This window comes from Spermophilus citellus, assembly GCF_964194105.1.
Source record: "Spermophilus citellus genome assembly, chromosome: 2".
Taxonomy (NCBI): Eukaryota; Metazoa; Chordata; class Mammalia; order Rodentia; family Sciuridae; genus Spermophilus; species Spermophilus citellus.
This window is the reverse complement of record NC_138183.1, coordinates 241,177,027-241,199,203: the sequence shown is the minus strand read 5'-3', so window position 1 is coordinate 241,199,203 and position 22,177 is coordinate 241,177,027. Positions and strand designations below refer to the sequence as shown.

Sequence of the window (22,177 nt, the reverse complement as noted above, 5' to 3'; positions counted from 1 at the left end):
TTAAACTGCAGCACACAATATCTGTTGAGGGAAAAGTCTTCCATGCAGGACTCTCAGGAGGGAATTTTTCACATCTTTGTTCCTCAGACTATAGATCAAAGGATTCAGCATTGGAATGACAATAGTGTAGAACACAGATGCCACCTGCGCCTGGGTCAGGGATGATGTGTTGTCAGGCTGCAAATATGTGAAAATCAGGGACCCATAGAAGATAGTTACACCTGTGAGGTGGGAGGCACAGGTGGAGAAGGCCTTCCACCTGCCTGCTGCAGACTGTATCCTCAGGATGGCTGAGATGATGCTGATATAAGTCACTGTAATGATGAGGAGCGAACTAAGAAGAGTGAATCCTGCTAAAATAAAAATCACCAATTCCGTGCCAAATGCATCTCTACAGGACAGAGCCAAAAGAGCTGTGGTGTCACAGAAAAAGTGATTGATGCTGGATTCACAGAAGTCCAAACTGCTGATCATGCAGACAGATACCAGTGAGTTTGTGAAACCAATGGCATAGGGCATTGCTCCTAGCCAGATGCACACTTTCTGGGACATGACTACCGCATACAATAAAGGATTGCAGATAGCTACATAACGATCATAAGCCATTGATCCAAGAAGAAAACATTCACTGCACACCAAACCAACAAAAAAATACATTTGAACAAAGCAACCGAGAAAGGAGATGGATTTCTGTTTGGATTGGAAATTTACCAGTGCCTTGGGTGTTACAGTAGAGGAATAAAATATGTCAATGAATGCTAGATTGCTAAGGAAGAAGTACATAGGTGTGTGCAGCTGAGGGTCAGTTCTGATTAGCATGATGAGTCCAAGGTTACCCAAGACAGTGAATAGATAAATGAAGAGAAATATTAAGAAAAGACTGACGTTTAATTCAGGGTGATCTGCAAATCCTGAGAGTACAAAGAGAGCCACCTCAGTGAAATTGTTCCCAGCCATTATAACTCAGGGCTTTGATTGTACCTGCTAAAGAACAGAAGGAAAAATGAGAGATGAACTCATGTCAAAAGGTCCAACAACTATCAGAGTTGACCGCCTCCAACACTGAGAACATTGTGAGTGGAACATAAATATTTAGTGACAGCAAGCTAGTTGTGACTTATGCATGGGTTTTATTATTTACAGAGCTGGCAGACCTGGTTAAACAAAAATCTAATTCATCATTAAGTAGACTTGGTAGCACTGTGGAAAATAATTGCCTGTCATGATGTAAAAAGATTTCTCTATAAATATACCGCTTCTACCTAAGACTACCATTGGGCCCCAAATTCTATACTTAGTAATTTATTTACTAGAATTAATTGTATTGTTTTCTTAAAAAAATTAAAGCCGGTTTAAGAAAGAAAACTATACTTTGTGACTTTAATGATTTTTTTAATTGAAGTCTTATTTTCTTGACATCTCATAGCTAGTTTACAAGATAATTGTAGGATCTTAATTAAATCTCAGATGGACACATCTAATAATCTCTCTGACTCAATAAAGCTTGGCTAGATTTTATTTTGAAAGGAAAATTAGAAAAATCCTTTACTATTACATAGCAGTCCAAATATTCTTTTTTGCTGTCTTTACCCCTTGTCACTGCTGGTGAACGAGGAACACTTGAGGACTTTAATTGATAATGTAGTTCAAATTGTTTTATGTGTATAAATACAAAGCAGTCTTGTTTCCAAGATAAGGCATACATAACCTCAGGAAATGACATATTCATTGTGGAATATTTGTTTCCACATCAGTGATAAGAAGGCTACAAATTCTTAAACCAAAGAAGTTAAATGAAAGGTGATCTCACAGAAAGTAGAATCATATTTTCCTAATTAAATATGATAAATAAAGAAAACTGAAACTAGCATGCACACTTAAAACAAATTTGTTTTAGACATGTAGCACAGTAAACTAAAGAGACTTGAGCTGTGTTAAGCATACTTAATCATTCAGTGTGCACCATGTTCACAAGTGGTCCTATATATTCATTCAACAAGTCCTTGTTCAATGTAGAAATATTGTTTTCCAGTCACTAAAACCACTTTTCTTAAGACCTACTTGATGATTTAAATATATAAAACATAAAGAGAATTCTCAGGATGAGAAAGCTGCACATAATACATATACATACACACTCAGGGTTATGGAAAGGAGAGGACTTAGACTTACCTAGGATTCAGTCACCTAAGAACCCTTCTCTTTTAGCTATCTTCCACCTATTTTTACATTTGTTATCTTTCCATCATCCAAAATACTGAGTTCCATGAATTGTAAATACAGGGACTTGTATCTCTTATTACTGGTGCTGCTGCTTCTGTTATTTTTTAGAAAAGAACTATATTCCCTCTATCATGAACCCTTATCAATATTATAATATTGATACAATATTATTGATGATAGTAATGGATATTCCATGTGTTACCTTCCATTGACAGATTAGAAGGAAAAGACATATTAACCAAGATAATTATTTTCATGTCCTTCTTAAAAATTAAGACTTATTTTCAGTTCAAACCTCATTCATGATCAGGACTAGGGTTTTTGATTATTTTTTTCTAAAAAAGTCCCACAACAAAGAATTTTCTTTTGCAATCTAGTGTGTTAGACTTCTAGCAGAATTACCACCTTCTCAAACTCTTAAATTTACCTCATAAAGAATTTCATCAATTAACGTTTTTGCTCTCTTGTGGTTTGTATTTTAATTGTACCCTGAGGTCAAACCTAATATGTCTGGGAAAATCTCAAATCAAAACATTAATAGATGCAATTTCCTCACTTACATTTATTTCATTTATATAGCCTTGGACATACTGAAAAATGTATCAAGTTTTGAAAATGTTTACCTTGGTCTTATCAGTAAAAATGTACATGAAACACTTCCAAAATCATTACCTCCTTATTATAATCTATGAGACTCACTGTGCTACAGAATCTCAAATAAACTCTGTCTCTATTTGGTCTTCCCAGATACCCTTACTACAAGAATCCAGTTTTTCTCTTCACTGACTTACTGTTGTTAATGTATGCTGAAATTAGGATAGTATCCATGCTAACAAATAGTGTACAGATTTAACACAGGAATTCAGCTATTTCTAATAGATGGCATGCAACAGTAGATACAAAAAAGCCTTGGCTGAGAATAGAATATGATCTCAGAAAACAAGTAAGAAACCTGAAGAAAATGTAAAACTTGTGGTCTCTGTTTGATGCTCAGATGATAGGTCAATACTCTTAAAAGCTGAATCACATTATTTTACAATTTTCATTTGCTTGTTTTAAAACAGCTTCTTGGACAACATACCTATAAAGAGTTGGTTTCTTAGTTCTGATGCTGGCCACTAAAAGTGAAATTTTCAAAATGGACCAGAGCATGTACTATGCATTTATAACCATTAATTTAGAAGGATCTCATCAGACTTGTCTAATTGATTTCTTCTAGTGTGATTATAATATCATCTTCTTTATTTTTAAAAGAATTCAGCACTACATAGTTGAATATGCAAATTCTCCATGTAGACTTCCATTTGAAGGGAAAACATTCTCCAATCTTCCCTGTCATATTAGATATATTAAAATAAATAGAAGCTGTTATAGATATGACTTATTGCTTCCTAATAATCAACATAATCATATAGTAGGACAAAATAAAGGATGCAATATATATTCTCCTAAAACCTACATCTTGAGAAAACAAAACTGAAAATTGTGCTGTACACCTGAAATCTCAAATTTCATTTCATTTTCTTATGTATCCATTCAATAGACATTGATTTAAGAGATGTTAGAGGAGAACCATTAGCTTAGTGTGAACTATAAAGATGACAATGAGATTGCACCTATTTTTACCTTAGACTTAATTGCTTCTTTCAATTTTCAAAATTTGTCTACATTATTAGCTTATCTTGCCAATGTCTTGGCTGGGCACAGAATCACGAGCCACTCAAGCAGGAACAAAACTTTATTTTTGAAAAAGACGCCAATACTCTGTAGGCGCCAAGCCAAACCTGGTCCACCCTACCGGACCCTGGGGGCCCGGACCTCCCCCGGAATTCCCTCCTACTATCCTTCCCCAACCAATGGGAACTCTCCAGGAGTCCTGTAACATGAGTCCGGTAGCAGGCCAAGGTGAACAGCAGGAGTCCAATTTCCATATGAATGTAAATCTTAACATAATCATATCATCTCAGTGGCTAGCTGGCGTCACCTTACAACCGAAAGTGCCATGCATCATATTATTTGCTTGTGGCTCCTAGCATTACCTGATACTTGATGAACAAATAAGTGGTCACTAAACTAAAACTGGTATATGGATACCAATGTCCATATTAGAGAATAAATGAACATAGTATGATTGTTGGCTCAATTTAATCCATATAGCTACCTTGTCCAACTTGAATGTTATAATTTAAGTATTTCTAATCTTTTATTTAAATGTTTTAGACTTTAAAAGTTTGTAATATATGCTTTACTATCTACATTGACATTAATATCCTAAATAACAACATAACAACAGTAAAAAATTAGCATTAAGTAATTTACCATCATACAGTCATATAACTACAGAACATTTAATCTCACCAGTTTTTCCACTAAAGTGTTTTTTTTCCTCTTTCAATATCTAACACATAGTACTGTGTTAAAATTAATATTATCTATCCTAAGTCACATGTACTATGGTTGGGATGTGTTTTTTCCCTTTTTCCTTGAACAACTGTGATATATTTTTAGAAGCACTGGTAAAGTATTTTATAGAATGTTTCTCAACTGTAGTTTACCTGATATTTTCTCATATTGATTTGTGGTCATTCAAACTTTGTAAGAAATTATGCATATGGGTTTTTCATCTTTTGACAGGGTATATGGTGTTGATAAGTGTTATTATTTGTGATATTAATCTTTACTACTTAGCAATGTAGTGTCTGCCACACTTCATTATTAAGGTGTGATTTTTTTTCTTGTAATGAACAAAAAGTAGGAGGAGATAATTTAGACTCTACAAATATTCTATTACAACTTTTCCCCTTTGTCTGTCTGTTACCTATAGCAATTACTATGTTATTTTGGTAGATTGTTCCTATTTGCTTATTCTGTTAACACATATTAACTGAAATAATTCTGTGAAGAATGGTTGATATTTCTTCCCTATATACTTTTTTATTCAATTATTTGTTTATAACAATATAAACACTGATAATGATTTTTTTTAAGTGGTGGGGAGGTACCGGGGATTGAACTCAGGGGCACTCAAACACTAAGCTGCATCCATATTTGTATTTTATTTAGAGACAGGTTCTCCCTCACTTGCTTATTTTTGCTGAGGTTAGCTTTGAACTCATGATCCTCCTGTCTCAGCCTCCCCAGCTGCTGGGTTTACAGCAGTGAACCATTGTACCTGGCCTAATATTGATTTTTTTTTTTTTTTGGTGGGGGAGTTATTATCCAATACTATCATCATTTTTTTTTCTCAAATTATTCTAGCTTTGTTAATAGAACCATCAAATTGTGTCCTGTGTACTTTGCTTTTTCACATGTCCCTCTCTTTTAAAAATTATTTTATTTTTCCACTTAATGCCCTCTGGTGTCTTGTATTTTCCTCACCCACCTTAGATCAAGAATTGAGCACTTCTCTATGGGTCCTTGCTATCATTTGGAACAATAATATTTTGAAGATAGACTTTGAACAACATCATGGTATTGCTTATGTATATTTATAATCATCTTTTTAGAGCATATCATGTTATAGTCTAATTTATTAAATTCCGAAGATTCTATACTTACAATTTTTCAAATGAAAATAATGATATTACAGAAAATGTTTATTTGGGGGAACCATAATTCTGAATTTGTTTCCAGGAATGTCATGTACTATCATTGTCACAATTTCTGAACTTTTCTCATTGTGTTGATGACTGCAAATAACAATAATATACTAGCACCTGCCTCATGCATTTGTAAAGATTATATAAAATTCTATATGCAAAACATCAGCATAATTTTGAAAATATAACAGGTATTAAATTAATATTTGAGTTGTGTCTTTAATATTCATGATTTTAGAGTAATCTGTTCTATTCAAACATTAATATTCACTGAACTGTTCTCTGGATTTGGGGGTAATTATATGAATAACTCTATTTGACAATTTTTTATGAAATTCATATTAAACAATGATTTTTTTCTTTAAATAAGTAACCAGAAATACTATTCTAGATCCAAACTATGACTTTCTACTATCTTTCAGGTGGAGGCAAGCTAGACTGGCCAGGCAATTGTTTACTTCACTGACCATTGGGTTTATCATTGAGCATTTACATCAAGCCCCACATTTAGTAGAGATTGACAAGTCAAAGATTATCTTACTAGATATTTTTTAAAACATGCATGAAGAACATTTCCACATCTTTATTATTAAATGTCGAAATGCCCATTTCTAAATATTATTGAAAGCTTTGCTGCGCGCGCGCACACACACACACACACACACACACACACACACAATAAGGTTCCTTCAATAAGGTTCTTTTTCTTATTAGAGAAAAAGGACCTTATTGAAGGATATAGGGGAGAGAAATCCTAACCTGATAAGTCTTTAGAGAAGGTAAAATAAATGAATCTATGAATCAAGATGAATCTATGGTTATGTTCCACATATCTGGCTTGTGTTGACTAAGTGTATGGAAATGATTCATCAGAAAAAAATAATAATACTATAGGTTCAAGGAAAGTAGTGACATCAGTTTCAGAATATTGAGTTTGAGAAACTTGAAAGACACTGAGAAATGGAACTATTTGGGGATTCAATGTTAGAATGTGTCTACTCAGAGATTCTTAGCTATCTTGATTAGCTACAGCAACACAGTAATGTCTCACAGGGTGTTGAATAAAAAGAGACCTGTGCTGAATTCAGAATTCGTAATGAGTAAGGAGGCCTAAAACAAATAATGTATGTTCTCTCCAATTTGGTCAACCCTTGGCCTTCTTGGGGGCTTTGTTCCTAGACTTACTTTCCATACCAAACTTCACAGATGTTCAAGTTCCTTAGGTGAAGTGTGTAGTATTTATATATAACTTATGTGTATCCTCTCATATACTTTATATTAATTTGCTGGTAATATAAATCACAATTACTTGTAATACCTAGTGCAAGGCAAATGGTAAGTAAAGTGTCGCTATACTGTGTTTTATTTTTATTTATTTATTTATTTATTTATTTATTTTTGGAACTTCTCCCCAAATATTTTTTTTTTTTTTTTAAAGAGAGAGTGAGAGAGGGGAGAGAGAGAGAGAGAAAGAGAGAGAGATTTTTTTTTTTTAATATTTATTTTTTTTAGTTCTCGGCGGACACAACATCTTTGTTGGTATGTGGTGCTGAGGATCGAACCCGGGCCACACGCATGCCAGGCGAGCGCGCTACCGCTTGAGCCACATCCCCAGCCCCCTTCTCCCCAAATATGTTCAGTGAGCACAATGATGTAACATACTTATAGCCAGGAGTCACCGAAATTTGCTGGCTGCTCTGGGCTGAATGACATTGATGGATGCTGATGTCAGCCTGCTGATGGCAGGCTGGAGATGGAGGTCTGGGTGCTACCCTGAAGTCTGGGACTAGTAGTAGTACCAGGCACAAAGGCAGGTCCCCATGTCCCGGCCTGGAATACAGAGCTGTGGGTGCATACCCACAGCTGAGTTTTCCTGGAGTGGACCAGTATTGGTGTTGAAGGTGAGCACTTGTGTTTACATCACAATGACAAAAGTTAACAGATCTTCCAGTGTTGCCAGGCCTTGAGGGAGCTAGGAATGTGGGTAATGCAAAGCCATCCTCTCTCTCCTCTGTAGTGCATGTTTTCTTATTATTGGGAAGTCCCCTGGTGCCTTCATCTCCAGCCTGGTTTCCTGACTCTGTGTTCTGCACAACAAGGCATCAGTAAACCAAACGGGGGTGAGAATCAGCTGGGAAATTAAAAGTCTGAAAGAATATTTAGAAATAAACACAAAAGATATGGACAATGCAGAAAGTGAGAGGCTGTAGGGAAATTGGCTTGATTGCAGACTTACCACTTGATCAGTAATTTTTCCTCCTCTAGATATCTGGCACCTTAAGACTATTTGAGTGCACTGGTATCTCTTTCCACCTCCTGGGGCATTGCATTTGAACCTAGGGTTGTCTGAACCAATAAATTCCACTTTCTTTGAGCAGGATGTTTACAAGGCAAGTGAACAGCTCAGACAGGTGAGATGACACTGATAGTTCTTTGAGGGGCACACCTCTGCTATGGCTCAGCCAAGGCCACAATTCATTCACTGCTCCCAACAGTTTCCTTGCTTTTTCTGAAGGTTTTTTTTCTGCATGGATTGTGGTTTCAATTGATACTACTGACAGGAGGGATGATCACCGAAGCATCAATTCCTATCTATTACTCCACTCCTCTACTCAGTGCAGTTCTTTAAAGGTCAAATATACTACAATGTGTATAGAAAGTTTAAGTAGAGGACTGGATGACACTATCTGCAAAAATAAAATACTGGTTGTGATTTTCATATCAGAGATATAGCATGTAGGAAGAGTCTCTAACTAAACAAAAAGAAAACACTTTGCAATGATTAAATTTAATTCACACTGGTGACTTAGAAGTGAGTTGTATCTTTTAAGGGGCAATGTAGAATCTGGCACTGAAAAACTGTATGTTTTTATACAGGAAATGAGAAGAAAGAAACACAGAGAAGACTCCAACATTAGGGAATCCTAATATGTCTCCAAAAAATATTTTTAGTCAACAACATATTCAAGACAGATGACAAACTACACAATATAAAATTTTTTGTTGGCATTTATATTAATCTTTAACACCAAATAAGAAAGGACTCTCTTCTGATTCAACAGTATCTGAAATAATCATGGAAAACTGTCATACATTAGCTGCAAAGGGATTTCGATATAGCAAACAACATAAACTGAATTTTGTTTAGAAAAAAATAAAAATTTAAAAACAGAACTTCTGGAATCATTCCAGTTACACATGTAAAAACAAACTGCATAACCCTGCTGAACCTAAAAGAAATAAGAGGGAAATAAAAAATAATATTTAGAATATGACTTATTAAAATATGTGGAATGCCACTAACCCACTGTTCATTAAAAATGTATACATATTTCTGATTTCTGAACTATAGATTTCTGGACTTCTTAGATTTTATAGTTAAGAAATCTAGGAAGGAATGGAAAAACTGACTAACAAGAAAGAAGAAAAACTAAAAGAAAAACGAGTAAACAAGGAAATATGAAAGTAAATAATATTTAAATTAAATTGTTATTTATTTTGTCTTAATTGAAAGAAACTGTTTTTGACAGAAATATTTACTCATTAAGGAAGAATTTATTGAGCAATATTACATATCATTCTCTAAGATTTATAAAATAGTAGATGAAATATTGATCTAAATGTGTGTTATATAAAATAGTGAAGACTGCAAAAGACACATTTAAGGAAGAAGGAAGATGAAGAAATAAGACACAATATGGTAAATTTCAGTGATCTTAATGAAGGGACCTTAATCAATACGGGAAATCTAGGGTGGTAACTAAGTGAACAATAAAGGAGAGTCTTCCAAACAGGAGAAACAAATGCAAAAAAAAAATCATGGCAGGAATATTTTGTGCTAAGAGATGTTATGTATTTGTGTTGTTGAGGTGTTGTTTAAACTTAGTCCCAATTTTTAAAAATAGAATTAAATTGCATGCTATAATATGAAGGTTGTATTATTAAAATTAAAAAAAAAATGTTTGCAACCATTGATTGAGACAATGACTTTGCTTTCTTTTTTATTTATGTTATAATTATGCATAACAATAGGATTCATTATGCCATATTCATGCATTCACATAACATAATTCACTAAATCTCATTCCCTGGGACCTTTCTTTCCCCCTCATTTCTCGTCTTGATCTGTGTAGGTACCATGGTGACTATTATCTTTATTTCAAAATATCAAAAACAAAACAAAACAACAACAAAATACACCTCTTACTAAAATACTACCTTTCTTTCTCAGAACTGATGATTGGGGCACATTAAAAATTAGTTTTCATTTTTGTCACTTAAAGTTTAATGTGAAATATTCACTTTATCCATGCACTATTTTTTTTCTGAACACTCTATTCATTGCTTCTTTTACATCTTTGTTTCTCAAACTGTAGATGATGGGATTCAGCATGGGAATAACAATGGTGTAAAATATTGACACTATCATGTCATGCTCCAGAGCATAGCTAGAACTTGGTCTCATATACATGAAGAGGATGGTCCCATGATAAATGGACACTCCAGTCAGGTGGGAGCCACAGGTAGAGAACGCTTTCTTCCTCCCTTCAGCAGAATGCATCTTCAGAATTGCCAACAGGATGAAGCTGTAGGACACCAGGACAATCAGGATAGTGACTATCTCAATGGAGCTCACAAAGATGAAAAGCAAGAGCTCATTTATGTGAGTGTCAGAACAAGAAAGGGCAAGTAGAGGAGGAATGTCACAGAATATATGTCTAATTTCATTGGACCCACAGAATGACAGGCTAAAAGTGGCCACTGTGTGTATACTAGCATGCAGCATTCCTCCGATGTAGGGTGCAATGATGAGTGGCACATAGACCCTGGGTGACATGCTCACTGAATACAGAAGTGGGCTGTAGATGGCCACATAGCGATCATAAGCCATTGCTGCCAAGAGAAAGCACTCTGTGGTTCCAAAACTAACAGCAAGAAACATCTGTGCTGCACATCCAAGAGATGAAATGACTTTTGTATTTGAAATAAAGTCTTTTAACATTTTTGGAGTAATAACAGTAGAAAAGCAGGCATCCGAGAATGATAAAGCACTCAGAAAATAGTACATTGGATTGTGGAGTCGGGAATCCCCAGAGACCAATATAATCAATCCTAAATTACCTATCAGAGTGAAAAGGTAAATTGGAAGAAACAGGAAGAAGAGAATGACCTTCAGTTCATTGCTGTCTGTGAAGCCCTTGAGTACAAACATGGTAACTTCAGTGACATTCTTCATGCTGAAATCTCATAGTACAAACTTGAAGATATTCAGGAGTTTATAGTTTATGCTGCTATGGAAATAATGAACAATATTATAAATCAAGGGGAGATAAAACTATATTGATATATTATCTCGTGGGCATAATAAGCAGGCAGAGGTTGAGGAGACAATTACAAGACTGTAGGCCAAGGGTGGAGTACTCATGCATGATCAGCTGCAAGGTACTGGGGGGATCCCTGACTCAACACATGCCATTCCTAAAGCCTTAGCAGATTTAGTATTAAATCATATTGAAACACAAAGTAAGCAAAAAAATAAATTAAAAAAAAAATTTCTTCTAACATCCAATCCCACATGTGTTCACATCATATGAAAAATAACTTCAGACTTCTAGATCTTTTAGTACTTGTGTAAAATGATTTGATATAATCTATGCTCTTTCATAATTAGAGCACTATAAATTCTATAACAATAAATAACAATAAAAATGGCATTAATATAACTTTATTTAAAATAAATGTATATACAATATGCTGATTTGTATTGTTCTTATAAAGTAGCAACTGCTTGTATTCTAATGTTTTATGAGCTAATTTTATAAACAAACAACAAATCAAAAAGCTATCTCCACTATGGCTTTTTCTGATGATTATTAGTAGAATTCATATTTGTGTGCTAAGAAAGTTCATGAAAATTTTATGAAAGCATCTATTTTATTCAAATTTCTTTCTTAAATAATTGGCATTGTAATGTCTTTTTTTAAAAGTTAAGTTGTTGGTCATTTTATTTCTTTTGGAACTCTAAATTCTTTACATGCTCTATATTTTGCACTCTTTCAAAACTCTGGTAAAAGTTAGTAGAATTATTCTGAAAAAACATCTGAAATATGTGATTTTTGAAAGTTTTTATATTTTTAGGTATTGTTTGTAGATTCATTAGATGAAATAATAGCAATGTAAGTATTCATTAAGGTGCAATTAAAATATTTCAAAAATAACCTTAATTGAATTTAAGTTAAGGAATACTTTTATAGCAAGATATAAAAATTAAAATTTAAGAGCAAATGTTGGGATGAAACAATAATTAAAATAAATCTGTCTTCATTAGTCTTATTGTTAAACAATGTGTCTAAGAGTTACCTATATATAAGTTCAATTTCTAGTTGTCCATAAGTTTTCACTACTTGCATGATCAATTGTATTACAATTATGTATTGATCCATTTTATTTATTTATTTTTATGTCTCCCAAACAACAGGAAATTTGAATCAGTTCTGGAGGCACATGACCTACTGCAAATGATGATCTATTAGCTACTTAGAGTCACCAATATAAGTCAAATTCCAATTTCAATAAATTGACATCAATTCCATCAGTAAGAGAAGGAGATATTTGGGGAAAAAATAGTAATAGATTAGATTACTGATAGATTGGAAAGAGTGACAGCATGGGAGGACACCACACATCAACAATCTTTTGGGACAGGTTACCAGGAATATGAAAAATAATTTCTAATAAAATTTGTTCATAGAATTGTTAGAAACAATAAGGCAGAGAAGTGAAAAACCACTCTTGGGTAAGATGGATGCCTTCCTCTTTACTCTGTTCCTCAGTTCTTCCTGATTCCTTCAATCCCATCTTCCTTTGTCCTTTTTGTCCTTCTTTTATTCCTTTTTTTGGTTTATTCTTACTGATGCTTTTTAACTTTGAATTTTAACTCTGATTTTGTGGAAAATTATTCTCTTTCTCAAGGCAGCACCATGATATGCTATTTCCAATAAGATAATAACATTAAAACATAGAGTGTCATCATAGTATGCTTTCCTAAATGAGATGCATAAATGTAATGCTTACCCTTCAGCAGAACAGAGAAAACCTCTCTTGTCATGAGAGTCTCCTCATACAATATCCCCATTTTTTTTTCTGCTGTCTGAATAACTTTCTACTCTCCATCCACATGGTTACATCTCTCAAGTGTCAAAGCTGCCAATTGTGCATACCCAAACTTTGCAAAGGAACAGTGAGTTTATCACTCATCATCTAAGAAATCCCCAAATACACATCAAATTCACAAAGATTGATCAGTGTTAGATTTTATAACCTTAAATATCTGCATGATAATATCATCACAAATAGAGTAAAAGAATAAGTTGCAGACTGAAGAAAATAGGTACACTTGTACTTTAAATGACACACTAAAAATCCATAGAAAAATGGACACAATATACCTATAGATGAGATCTTTTAATGTGAGTTATCTATAGGTATATTGTTATGACCAATGTATATGTATTACTTTAACAATGATAGGAAAATATGGAAATGTAAGATGATAGAAAACTTTCCATAACACTTAAATAATAACAAAAATTTACCAAATGATGGTGAAGCAATGAAGTAAACAAAACATTTCTCTGCTACTGGTGGGAGTGTAGTTATAGCCATTTGGAGAAAAAAAGGAATTTAAATGTATAATAACTGTATATATCTACAAAATCAGGGAACAACATATACTCAAATGAATTAACCAGGAGAAAAATCAAAGGCATATATTTGAATGAAGAGAAATTTACAGGAAAAGATAGTAGTATATCACATTAATAAATTTAGAATTTCCAAAAACTATCATTTATTTTGTTGGTAATTTTCATTTGTTAATTATAACTTACATATTAGCCAATGTCTTGGCTGGGCACAAGATCATGAGCCACTCACAGCTTTGTCGATTCAAACAGCAATTCTTTATTCCCGAACTCACAACGGCCTCTACACACATTCTGGGGCAATCCCAGTTCTCCTCCGCCCAATTCACCTATTCACCTACTCCACGAGGCTTTTTTCCAAATACTTTTTTTTTTTTTTTTTAGAGAGTGAGAGAGGAGAGAGAGAGAGAGAGAGAGAGAGAGAATTTTTAAATATTTATTTTTTAGTTCTCGGCGGACACAACATCTTTGTTGGTATGTGGTGCTGAGGATCAAACCCGGGTCGCACACATGCCAGGCGAGCACGCTACTGCTTGAGCCACATCCCCAGCCCCCAAACACTTTCTTTCTGAATCTCACGAGAACTCAACGGGAGCTCAGGTAGCAGGAACGCCCTATTTCCAGCAGCAATAATCTTCAACCTCCAACTTCCCTAAAACCCCTATTGTCTTAAACCAGGAACGCCTTAAAACCAAATTATCTTAAACCCGGATACTTCCTAAAACCTGGATCCATCCTGGTCATTGAGCAGGGTCACCTTTCTCAAACACACATGCAAGGTCACAGCAAATTTCCAAGACAAGTCCATTTAACATGGGGTATGCTGGCAAGGAAATATAGATGCGTCATTCCTACTTGGCAATGGCCCTCAGCACATATTAATCACAAATTATAGATATATTCACCTCTGGGAAGGAAATAATTGTATAAAATCAGAAGCACATTCAGTAGGAACAGAAAGAAATATGTGAAGAATTTCTAGTTTAAGAAATATTAATTTCTGTGGGAGAAATAAAAATAAATCAAAGATTATTTAATGTCAATACATAAATTGTACCCTTATATGATATCCATTATAAAAATCACATATATTTAATTTATAAAATGCAAAGTTACATTTTTAATGTTTACAATCTCTTAAGGTTAATAGAAGTTCCTTAATTTTTAAAAAAAATTGATAATTTGAAAGTACGAAAATGTCATTATACCAAATTTGAAACTTTTACAAAATAAAAGCTATTATGATCACATTAAAGGATATCTTTTTTATTGCACACATAACAGATTTAATTTACTTTCAAAGATACATACTTATAAAATCGGGCACTTTACCAAAAACAAAACAAATAAAAATTATGCAAGTTAAATCACATTTAGAGTCATTTTTATTTAAACAGTTCACTGAGGGGAAATATGCATGCCACAAATTTGACCATTTTAAGGAGGGCAATTCAGTGGCAATTATTATATTCATAATGTGCCACAACATCAGTTCCATCTACTCCCAAAAGATTGTACTGCACTTATATAGACTTATCATATCACCTATTTTAAAATTTCTTGATTTTATATGTAGCAGTTAATTATAGTGTTATTCAGTAATTATATACACATATATGCATATACATACATATATATGCATAATTTAAATGTATTTTTTGATTGTAGGTAGACACAATACATTTGTTTGTTTGTTTGTTTTAATGTGGTGCTGAGGATGGAACCTAGTGCCTCACCCTGGCCAGCACTCTACCTCTGAGCCCCAGCCCCAGCCCCAAGTAATTCTATATTTAACTTTCTGAAGAATTACAAAACTGTTTACCAAATAACTGATCCATTTCACATTCCAACTAACAATCCAAGAGAATCCGTTTATCCATATTCTTGCCAATACTTGCTATTTCTGGATTTTTGTTGTTGTTGTGTTTGTTATCTTAGACATATCTCACAGTAATTTTAATTAATGTTTTCCTAATGGTTAATGATGTAAAACAATTTTCCAAGGTCTTCTCTATTATTTGGTATATTTTTTTAGAGAAATATGCCTTTGTACCTTTTGCCCAATTTTTAGTAGGTTATTAAACTTCCTGACATTTGCTCGTATGGTTTTATATATTTTGAGTATTCAATCTTTATCAAATGTATAATTTGAAAAATTTTTTAAATTCTGTAAGTTTTCTTTTCACTTGCTGGAAAACATCATTTGATACATTTCTTAATCTATTTAATGTTGGTATAACAATATACCTGAGACTGGATCATTTATAAAGCATAGAAGTTGATTTGGTTTATGATTATGGAGCCTGGGAAGTCCAAAGACAAGGCGCCACATCTAGTCAGAGACTTCTTGCTGTGTCTTAGCATGACAGAAGCTTGGCTAGAGAGCAAGAACCTGTAAGTTCAGTTAATTCTTACCCTTCTTATAATACCACTACTTCCATCATGAGGTATCACCCTCAGGTCCTCCTCTAAATTAACTCCTTTCTAAAGTTCCCACCCCATAAAAACTATCAGCATGTGCATTTGTGGATTTAGTTTCCAACAAATGGACTTATAACTGACATATTTAAGCTATAGCAATGCAAACATTTTTTGTTGAGTTTTGTTGATAAATCCAATTCCTTTTTTTTTTTTTCTGTTTGGACTTTTCTTTAGTTGTTTGTGTCATGGTTACGGAACTATTGCCAAAGGGACTAAGGATATATGTTCAGTGGTAGAGTGCAAAGTCCTGGGTTCAATTCCCCAGAACTGGAAAAAACAATCTACTGCCAAATCCAGGTACATGAATATTCACCCATCTGTTTTCTCTTGAAAGTTTTAATTTATATGTGTTATACTCAACAGTTTTCAGATATTTCTTATATTTAAGTTTAAATAAGGACTTTTGGGCTAGGGATTTAGCTCAATGATAGAATACGTGCTTAGCATACCAGAGACCTCAGGATCCATCCTCCACAATAAACACACACACACTCACACACACACAGGTTTCATACTACATTTTTAATATATAAATAGTTTATAACAAAATAATATATTCAATTTTCATTTTTAGTGTACCTAAAATATTCTGATAATGATCTGAAAATTTCTCTTACCTGAACAAATAGCACATGCAGGTTTAATAACCTTAGGAATATGGTTCATTTAGAATGTTTATATCTACTTACTAAAACTGTTGATGAAATACTCCCACAGGAGATGCTCCAATGGGAATGTGATCCAATTTTCTTCTGGTTCAGAAGGCAATACAATGATTAATTAAATAATAAAGTGTAAAGGACTCTGGAAGAATACATTACTACAGACATTTATGCAATAACTAGAGTTTTTTAAGCCTTTGGTTTAAAAGTTATAACAGAAAAAAATGTAAAATATTTTAACATTAGACAAGAAATCTTAAGACATGAGACATAATCTTATAACATAGCTGGGATATTGGGCAGTAATTTAACTTTCCTGTTGCCCAGTTTGCTTATGTTGGCAAAGCAGACACTTTTTTTTTTTTATACTAGAGATTGAACTCAGGGGCACTTTACCACTGAGCCATATTCCAAGCCCTATTTTGTATTCTATTTAGAGACCTGGTCTCGCTGAATTGCATAGTGCCTTGCTTTTGCTGAGGCTGGGTTTAAACACGCAATCCTTCTGCCTCTGCCTCCAGAGCCACTAAGATTTCAGGCATGTGACACAGCACCAGGCTTTGGCCACTTTATATTGTAACAAGTTAATAATTATGATGAGCTATAGTAATGTACAATCACAATATTTCTTGCAAAATTTGCAATCACTCAAATGCATTGTAATATTCTTATATTTGGATTATAAACTGCCCAGAAAACTGGACATGACAGCAGGGAAGTTAAATTATTATCCCAGTATCCCAGGTACATTATAAGATTATGTCTCATGTCTTAATATTTCTTGTCTAACATTAAAATACTTTACATTTTTTTCTGTTATAACTTTTTAACCAAAGGTTAAAAAAAGAGAACTCCAATTACTGCATAAATGTCTGCATTAATGTGTCCTTCCAAAGTCCTTTATATTTTATTACTTAATTAATCATCGTATTGTCTTTTGAACCAGAAGAGAATTAGATCACATTCCTTCTGGTGCATATTCTGTGAAGTGGGAGTGCCAGTCTATAGCTTGCTTGAAAAATGACACACACATGCAATAAAAACAAGCCTGTGGACACCAGCACACTCATACTCACCTGCACTGCTAGAGATACAATAAATGAGTTTAATATAGATAGGCCCTGAAACATAAGATATTTTCTCTTTTTCATCTAATTTCCAAATGCTTCTCATGACAGCCAATTTGGAATTGACAGTGGAAATTTTCATTTTATTTATGAGCAAATTAAATTTTAGAATAGTGAAAATATTTGCATAATCCTTTACATATTTATAGTCACAGATGCATTTGAGGGTCCACTATTGAAGAGAGAAATGGAAAAAAAAATACCAGGTCTGATAAGCACATGAAGAGAAGAGAATATGAAAAAAGTGATAAAAAGTGTAATGTTTGGGTTTGGACAGCTTTTAGAGAGAATGTGGTGTGCACCTCTATGAAGAGTGGACAAGGGAACCAAATAATTAATGAAGCAATTAAGCATGACACTGAGCATGCTTTTCAGGAAGTCACCTCAAAGATGAGCAAAGATTGCCACATATGTAAATACTCTGTTGTAAAAAGTAGGTCAAAAGAAGAACACACAAATAAAACATTTTTAAAAATTTCAGTAAACCCAGAATCAGCCTTAGCACACTTCCCAAAAGATAACACATATAAACAGCAAGTAAGGATAGAAATTAGAAAATAGTACATTAAAATTAAAAAAAAAGAATTTTTTATATAAATTTTTAATCTGGAGAATTTCCATTAACCACAGACTGAGGTTTATTCAAAGGCTGAGATACCTGAGACCAAAGAATCAGTGGGATCAGTAGTTTTGCCTCAGAAAGAGAATGAATAGGCAAAGTCACAATTTAACCAAATGCATGACACATCAAACCCAGGCATATTCAAAAGCCACTGAACAAAGGAGAGGATAAATTACTGAGTGTGAATTTTAGCAAAATCAAGATGAAAAAAGGGACCAACCTTTATGTGCCCCAAGAAGCAGGTGAATGAACAACCCACACTCTCCCAGGCTTAATATGTCCCATAGGAACTGAAGTGGTCCTTTAGATTTGAGGGTCTCAAAATATGCTGCACATACTAGTTAGTTACAGTAGGACATGTGGTACAGAAGAACATTCTGAGAAGAACAAGTAAATGAGTAGGACAGATACACTACCAAGGACACTTTCATGGAAATAAGGGGGGATGATCTGGAAAATATCTCTTGACGTGTGATGGAAGAACCTAAGGTATGCACTGTGTTAGATCACTTTGAAAGATCTGTTCAGGTATGGGGCTCAGGGAACTGCAGGTAGGATGCACTCATGGACAATCTAAGCTCTTAGAGTTAAAGAAGCAAAACAAACCATGATTTGTTTTCTTTAGATCAATAACTACAAGTAGCCATTCATGGTGCTGCACACCTGTAGTCCCAGCAGTTCGGGAGGCCAAGGCAGGAGGATCATGAATTCAAGACCAGACTGAGCAATTTCATGATAAGTTTTCATAAAAAATAAATTAATAATAATAATAATAATAATAATAAAATAACAAGTGCTGGGGATGTAACTCAGTGTAAAGCACCCCTATATGCAATCTTGAGTACCCACAATACCACCCCTCAAAAAAGCTCAAGTAATAAGAGTTCTGGGACCAAAACTATGGCTTTCCTCCATATATTAAAGTAATGTGGAGTGGCCAAGAACACTTCTTCCATACACTTTATCCAGAAAAGATAATGTGATGATAAAAATTTGGTGTTAGTTTCACAATATTGAGTTTGAGAGGGACTGAGGGACTTTGAGAAAGGGAGCCCATTTGGGAGGTAGATATAATACGTTCAGATGGCAAATAAAAATACAAATGTATCTGTAGTCAAGACATTCTTAGTTACTTGGTTAGCCTAAGCATCTAATTCATGTTTCACAGTATTTACCATAAAAAGAGAGGTATGCTGGAATTCAGAATGTCTAATAAGTAATGAAGTCTAATGCAAATACACACACACAAACATATATAAGACCTCTACGAATTCTGTCCAACAGAATCTTCCCTTGGCATTCATAGGGGTTTGGTTTCAAGATCTACTATCAATATTAAATACCTAAGTCACTTACATAAAATAGTGCAGTAATCACATACAACCGATGTTCAAATTCCCACATACTTTAAATCATCCCTTATATTACTTTTGATTATTTACAATGTCTAATAAAATGTAAATTTTATTAGACATTGTAATATTGCATTTTATATTTATTTTATTATATTGCATTTTATATTTATTTTTATTATCACATCATTCTTATTTATTTATTTTTCCCACATATTTTTAATGTGTGGTTGGTTGAGTCCACTGACCTGGAAATGTGTGTACAAAGAGATGAAGTGCTACTTTCTCCTATCCATGCATATCTATGACAAAGTTTAATTTATGAATGGGGCACAGGAATTGATGAACAATAATAACTAGCAATAAAGTAGAGCTCTTTCTGTGAAAATATCTTTACCATGTCCCCTCTTTTCCTTACACACAGTGATGAATAATTGAAACTTCGGGTCAGAGCAGAGGCTACTGTACAGAATTCATTATACCATAAATTACTTGGTCAGATGAAAAAATTAAAATTTCTAACACCCAAAAATGAGTGCATGGGTATAAAAAATACAGATTTAAGTTTTAATGTATGATTTGGGAATATCATTCAGAAAGCATCTTGTAATATTCTAAAGACTTTCAGGCAAACTATTTTGTGTTTTAGAAAGCTTGGTTATGACAATAACAGCAATTACTTGTATTTTGGCACATAAAGTGCTATTGCAGTTATATATAATCAATATATTTGACAATGGAATTATTCTGGAATAAACTGTTAAATAGAAATAATAAAAAAATCACTTAACATTTTATTATATTTACATAAATTTAAATGTCAAGCACTAGGAATAAAATAGATATTAACTAACAGATATATTTTATCATTATAAATTATTATTTAAAATAATTTAACTAGTATTATATGATAGATTTAAACATTCTTTTTGCAAACTCGAAATTGTATTTACTACACATTGCAAAAGTGGTATTTAACAAAATCTGTGTTTGCTCTTATTTCAATTCTGGGCATGATGATGACTCTGAATTGGGCTTTTAATGCTGAAGTGACCATAAAATGATTGTCATTTGAAACAATATGACATGGTGTTCTAAACACTATTTTGTTAAAAAATAAAACCATTATCATTTTCAAATGTCTTGAATGTTTTTTGGAAATTTCCTTAAGTCTGATTTTTCATGGATTTTAATCTACTCTAATACAATAAAATACCTTTGCATTATTATTATTTATTTTTGTAAAACTGGCAGCTATACAATTATCATAAAAAGAAACATTTCTGTGCCTATTAAAATGTTTAAATCAAATAGTCCAATTTTCAAGAGTTTTAGGTAAAAAAGATAGCATGTATAGTACACACATACAATTCTCCTTATTACTGTAAAGTGTGAAAGAGGTCTGCATAAAAGTGTACAGGTACTGTGTTTTTGAATTCCAGTTCACATATTTGATTTTATTGGCTCTCTGGTATTCTTTCAAGTCCCTTAATCCTTGGTTTGCTCATCTGTAAAATGGTTCAGTCTTAGAGAGTTCTAAATGTGAAGGGGAAGATTGAGCTTCCACTCTGTAACTAATTCTTCTCAAGGTAGTGTGTGTGTGTGTGTGTGTGTGTGTGTGTGTGTGTGTGTGTTTATCAGATATTTGTGCTATTGTCCATGTGCTGGGTTCCTCTATAGTTAATTCATAGGAAATTATCTCAATTTGTTAGATAGAAAATTAGATTATTAGAACCATTACCAAAGTGACAGAAAATTGTTTCTAATTGAAGACACGAGATACACAACAAAGTTTTTTAGAGGTTTCTTTATGTGACTAAATATAGAAATTGCCAAAAATAGGGCTCATTAATACTCTCTCCAAGGCTTCTTCACTGCAGGAAGGAGAGGATAGAAAAACTGCCTTTGCAGTGTGAGCAGCTTTTTTTTTTTTTTTTTCCAGGAACAAGAGAAGCCCACTTCTAACTGCACAAAAAAGCACTATACCAAACTTCTTTGTCTCCAATTTGTTCCATTAGAAGCCTATTTTTCCCATAAAAGTTTTTTTTTCTCCTGTCTCCCTTTTCCCTATTATATTGGGTATAGAAACCTCTGTCGTTAATTATTGATCCAGTTGCCTCTCAATAAGCCTCACTTTTTCTTCTGTTAATCTCTTTCACCAGTTTACTTCACAGGCCTTTCAATGGTGAACCAAAGAGATTAAAGGAAAACATTTCCATGTAAACCCGTGTATATATGTTCACATGGATGATGAGACAGGTGTGCATGTATGTTCCTAAAAGCAATAATGCATCTTTGCACAAAAGCTGCTTCAGATTACTTTCCTTTCCCTCCACAAGTTGTAGGTATTGTTTTTACTGCCTGCAGGTTCAATAAATATTCCTTAAAATGTCCTTGAAAACTCATAT

General features: G+C 33.5%; 1 protein-coding gene across 1 annotated transcript; it reads right to left on the bottom strand.

The window, feature by feature from the left end:
• Window positions 1-11,058, bottom strand: LOC308641849 (uncharacterized protein; the record flags this gene model as incomplete). The annotated part of the gene is made up of 4 exons (XM_081280434.1): window positions 1-962; window positions 4,473-4,494; window positions 7,502-7,909; window positions 10,138-11,058. The coding sequence occupies 4 exons, from the start codon at window positions 11,056-11,058 to the stop codon at window positions 1-3; spliced, it is 2,313 nt and encodes a 770-aa protein (XP_081136560.1).
• Between the last annotated feature and the right edge of the window lie 11,119 nt (window positions 11,059-22,177).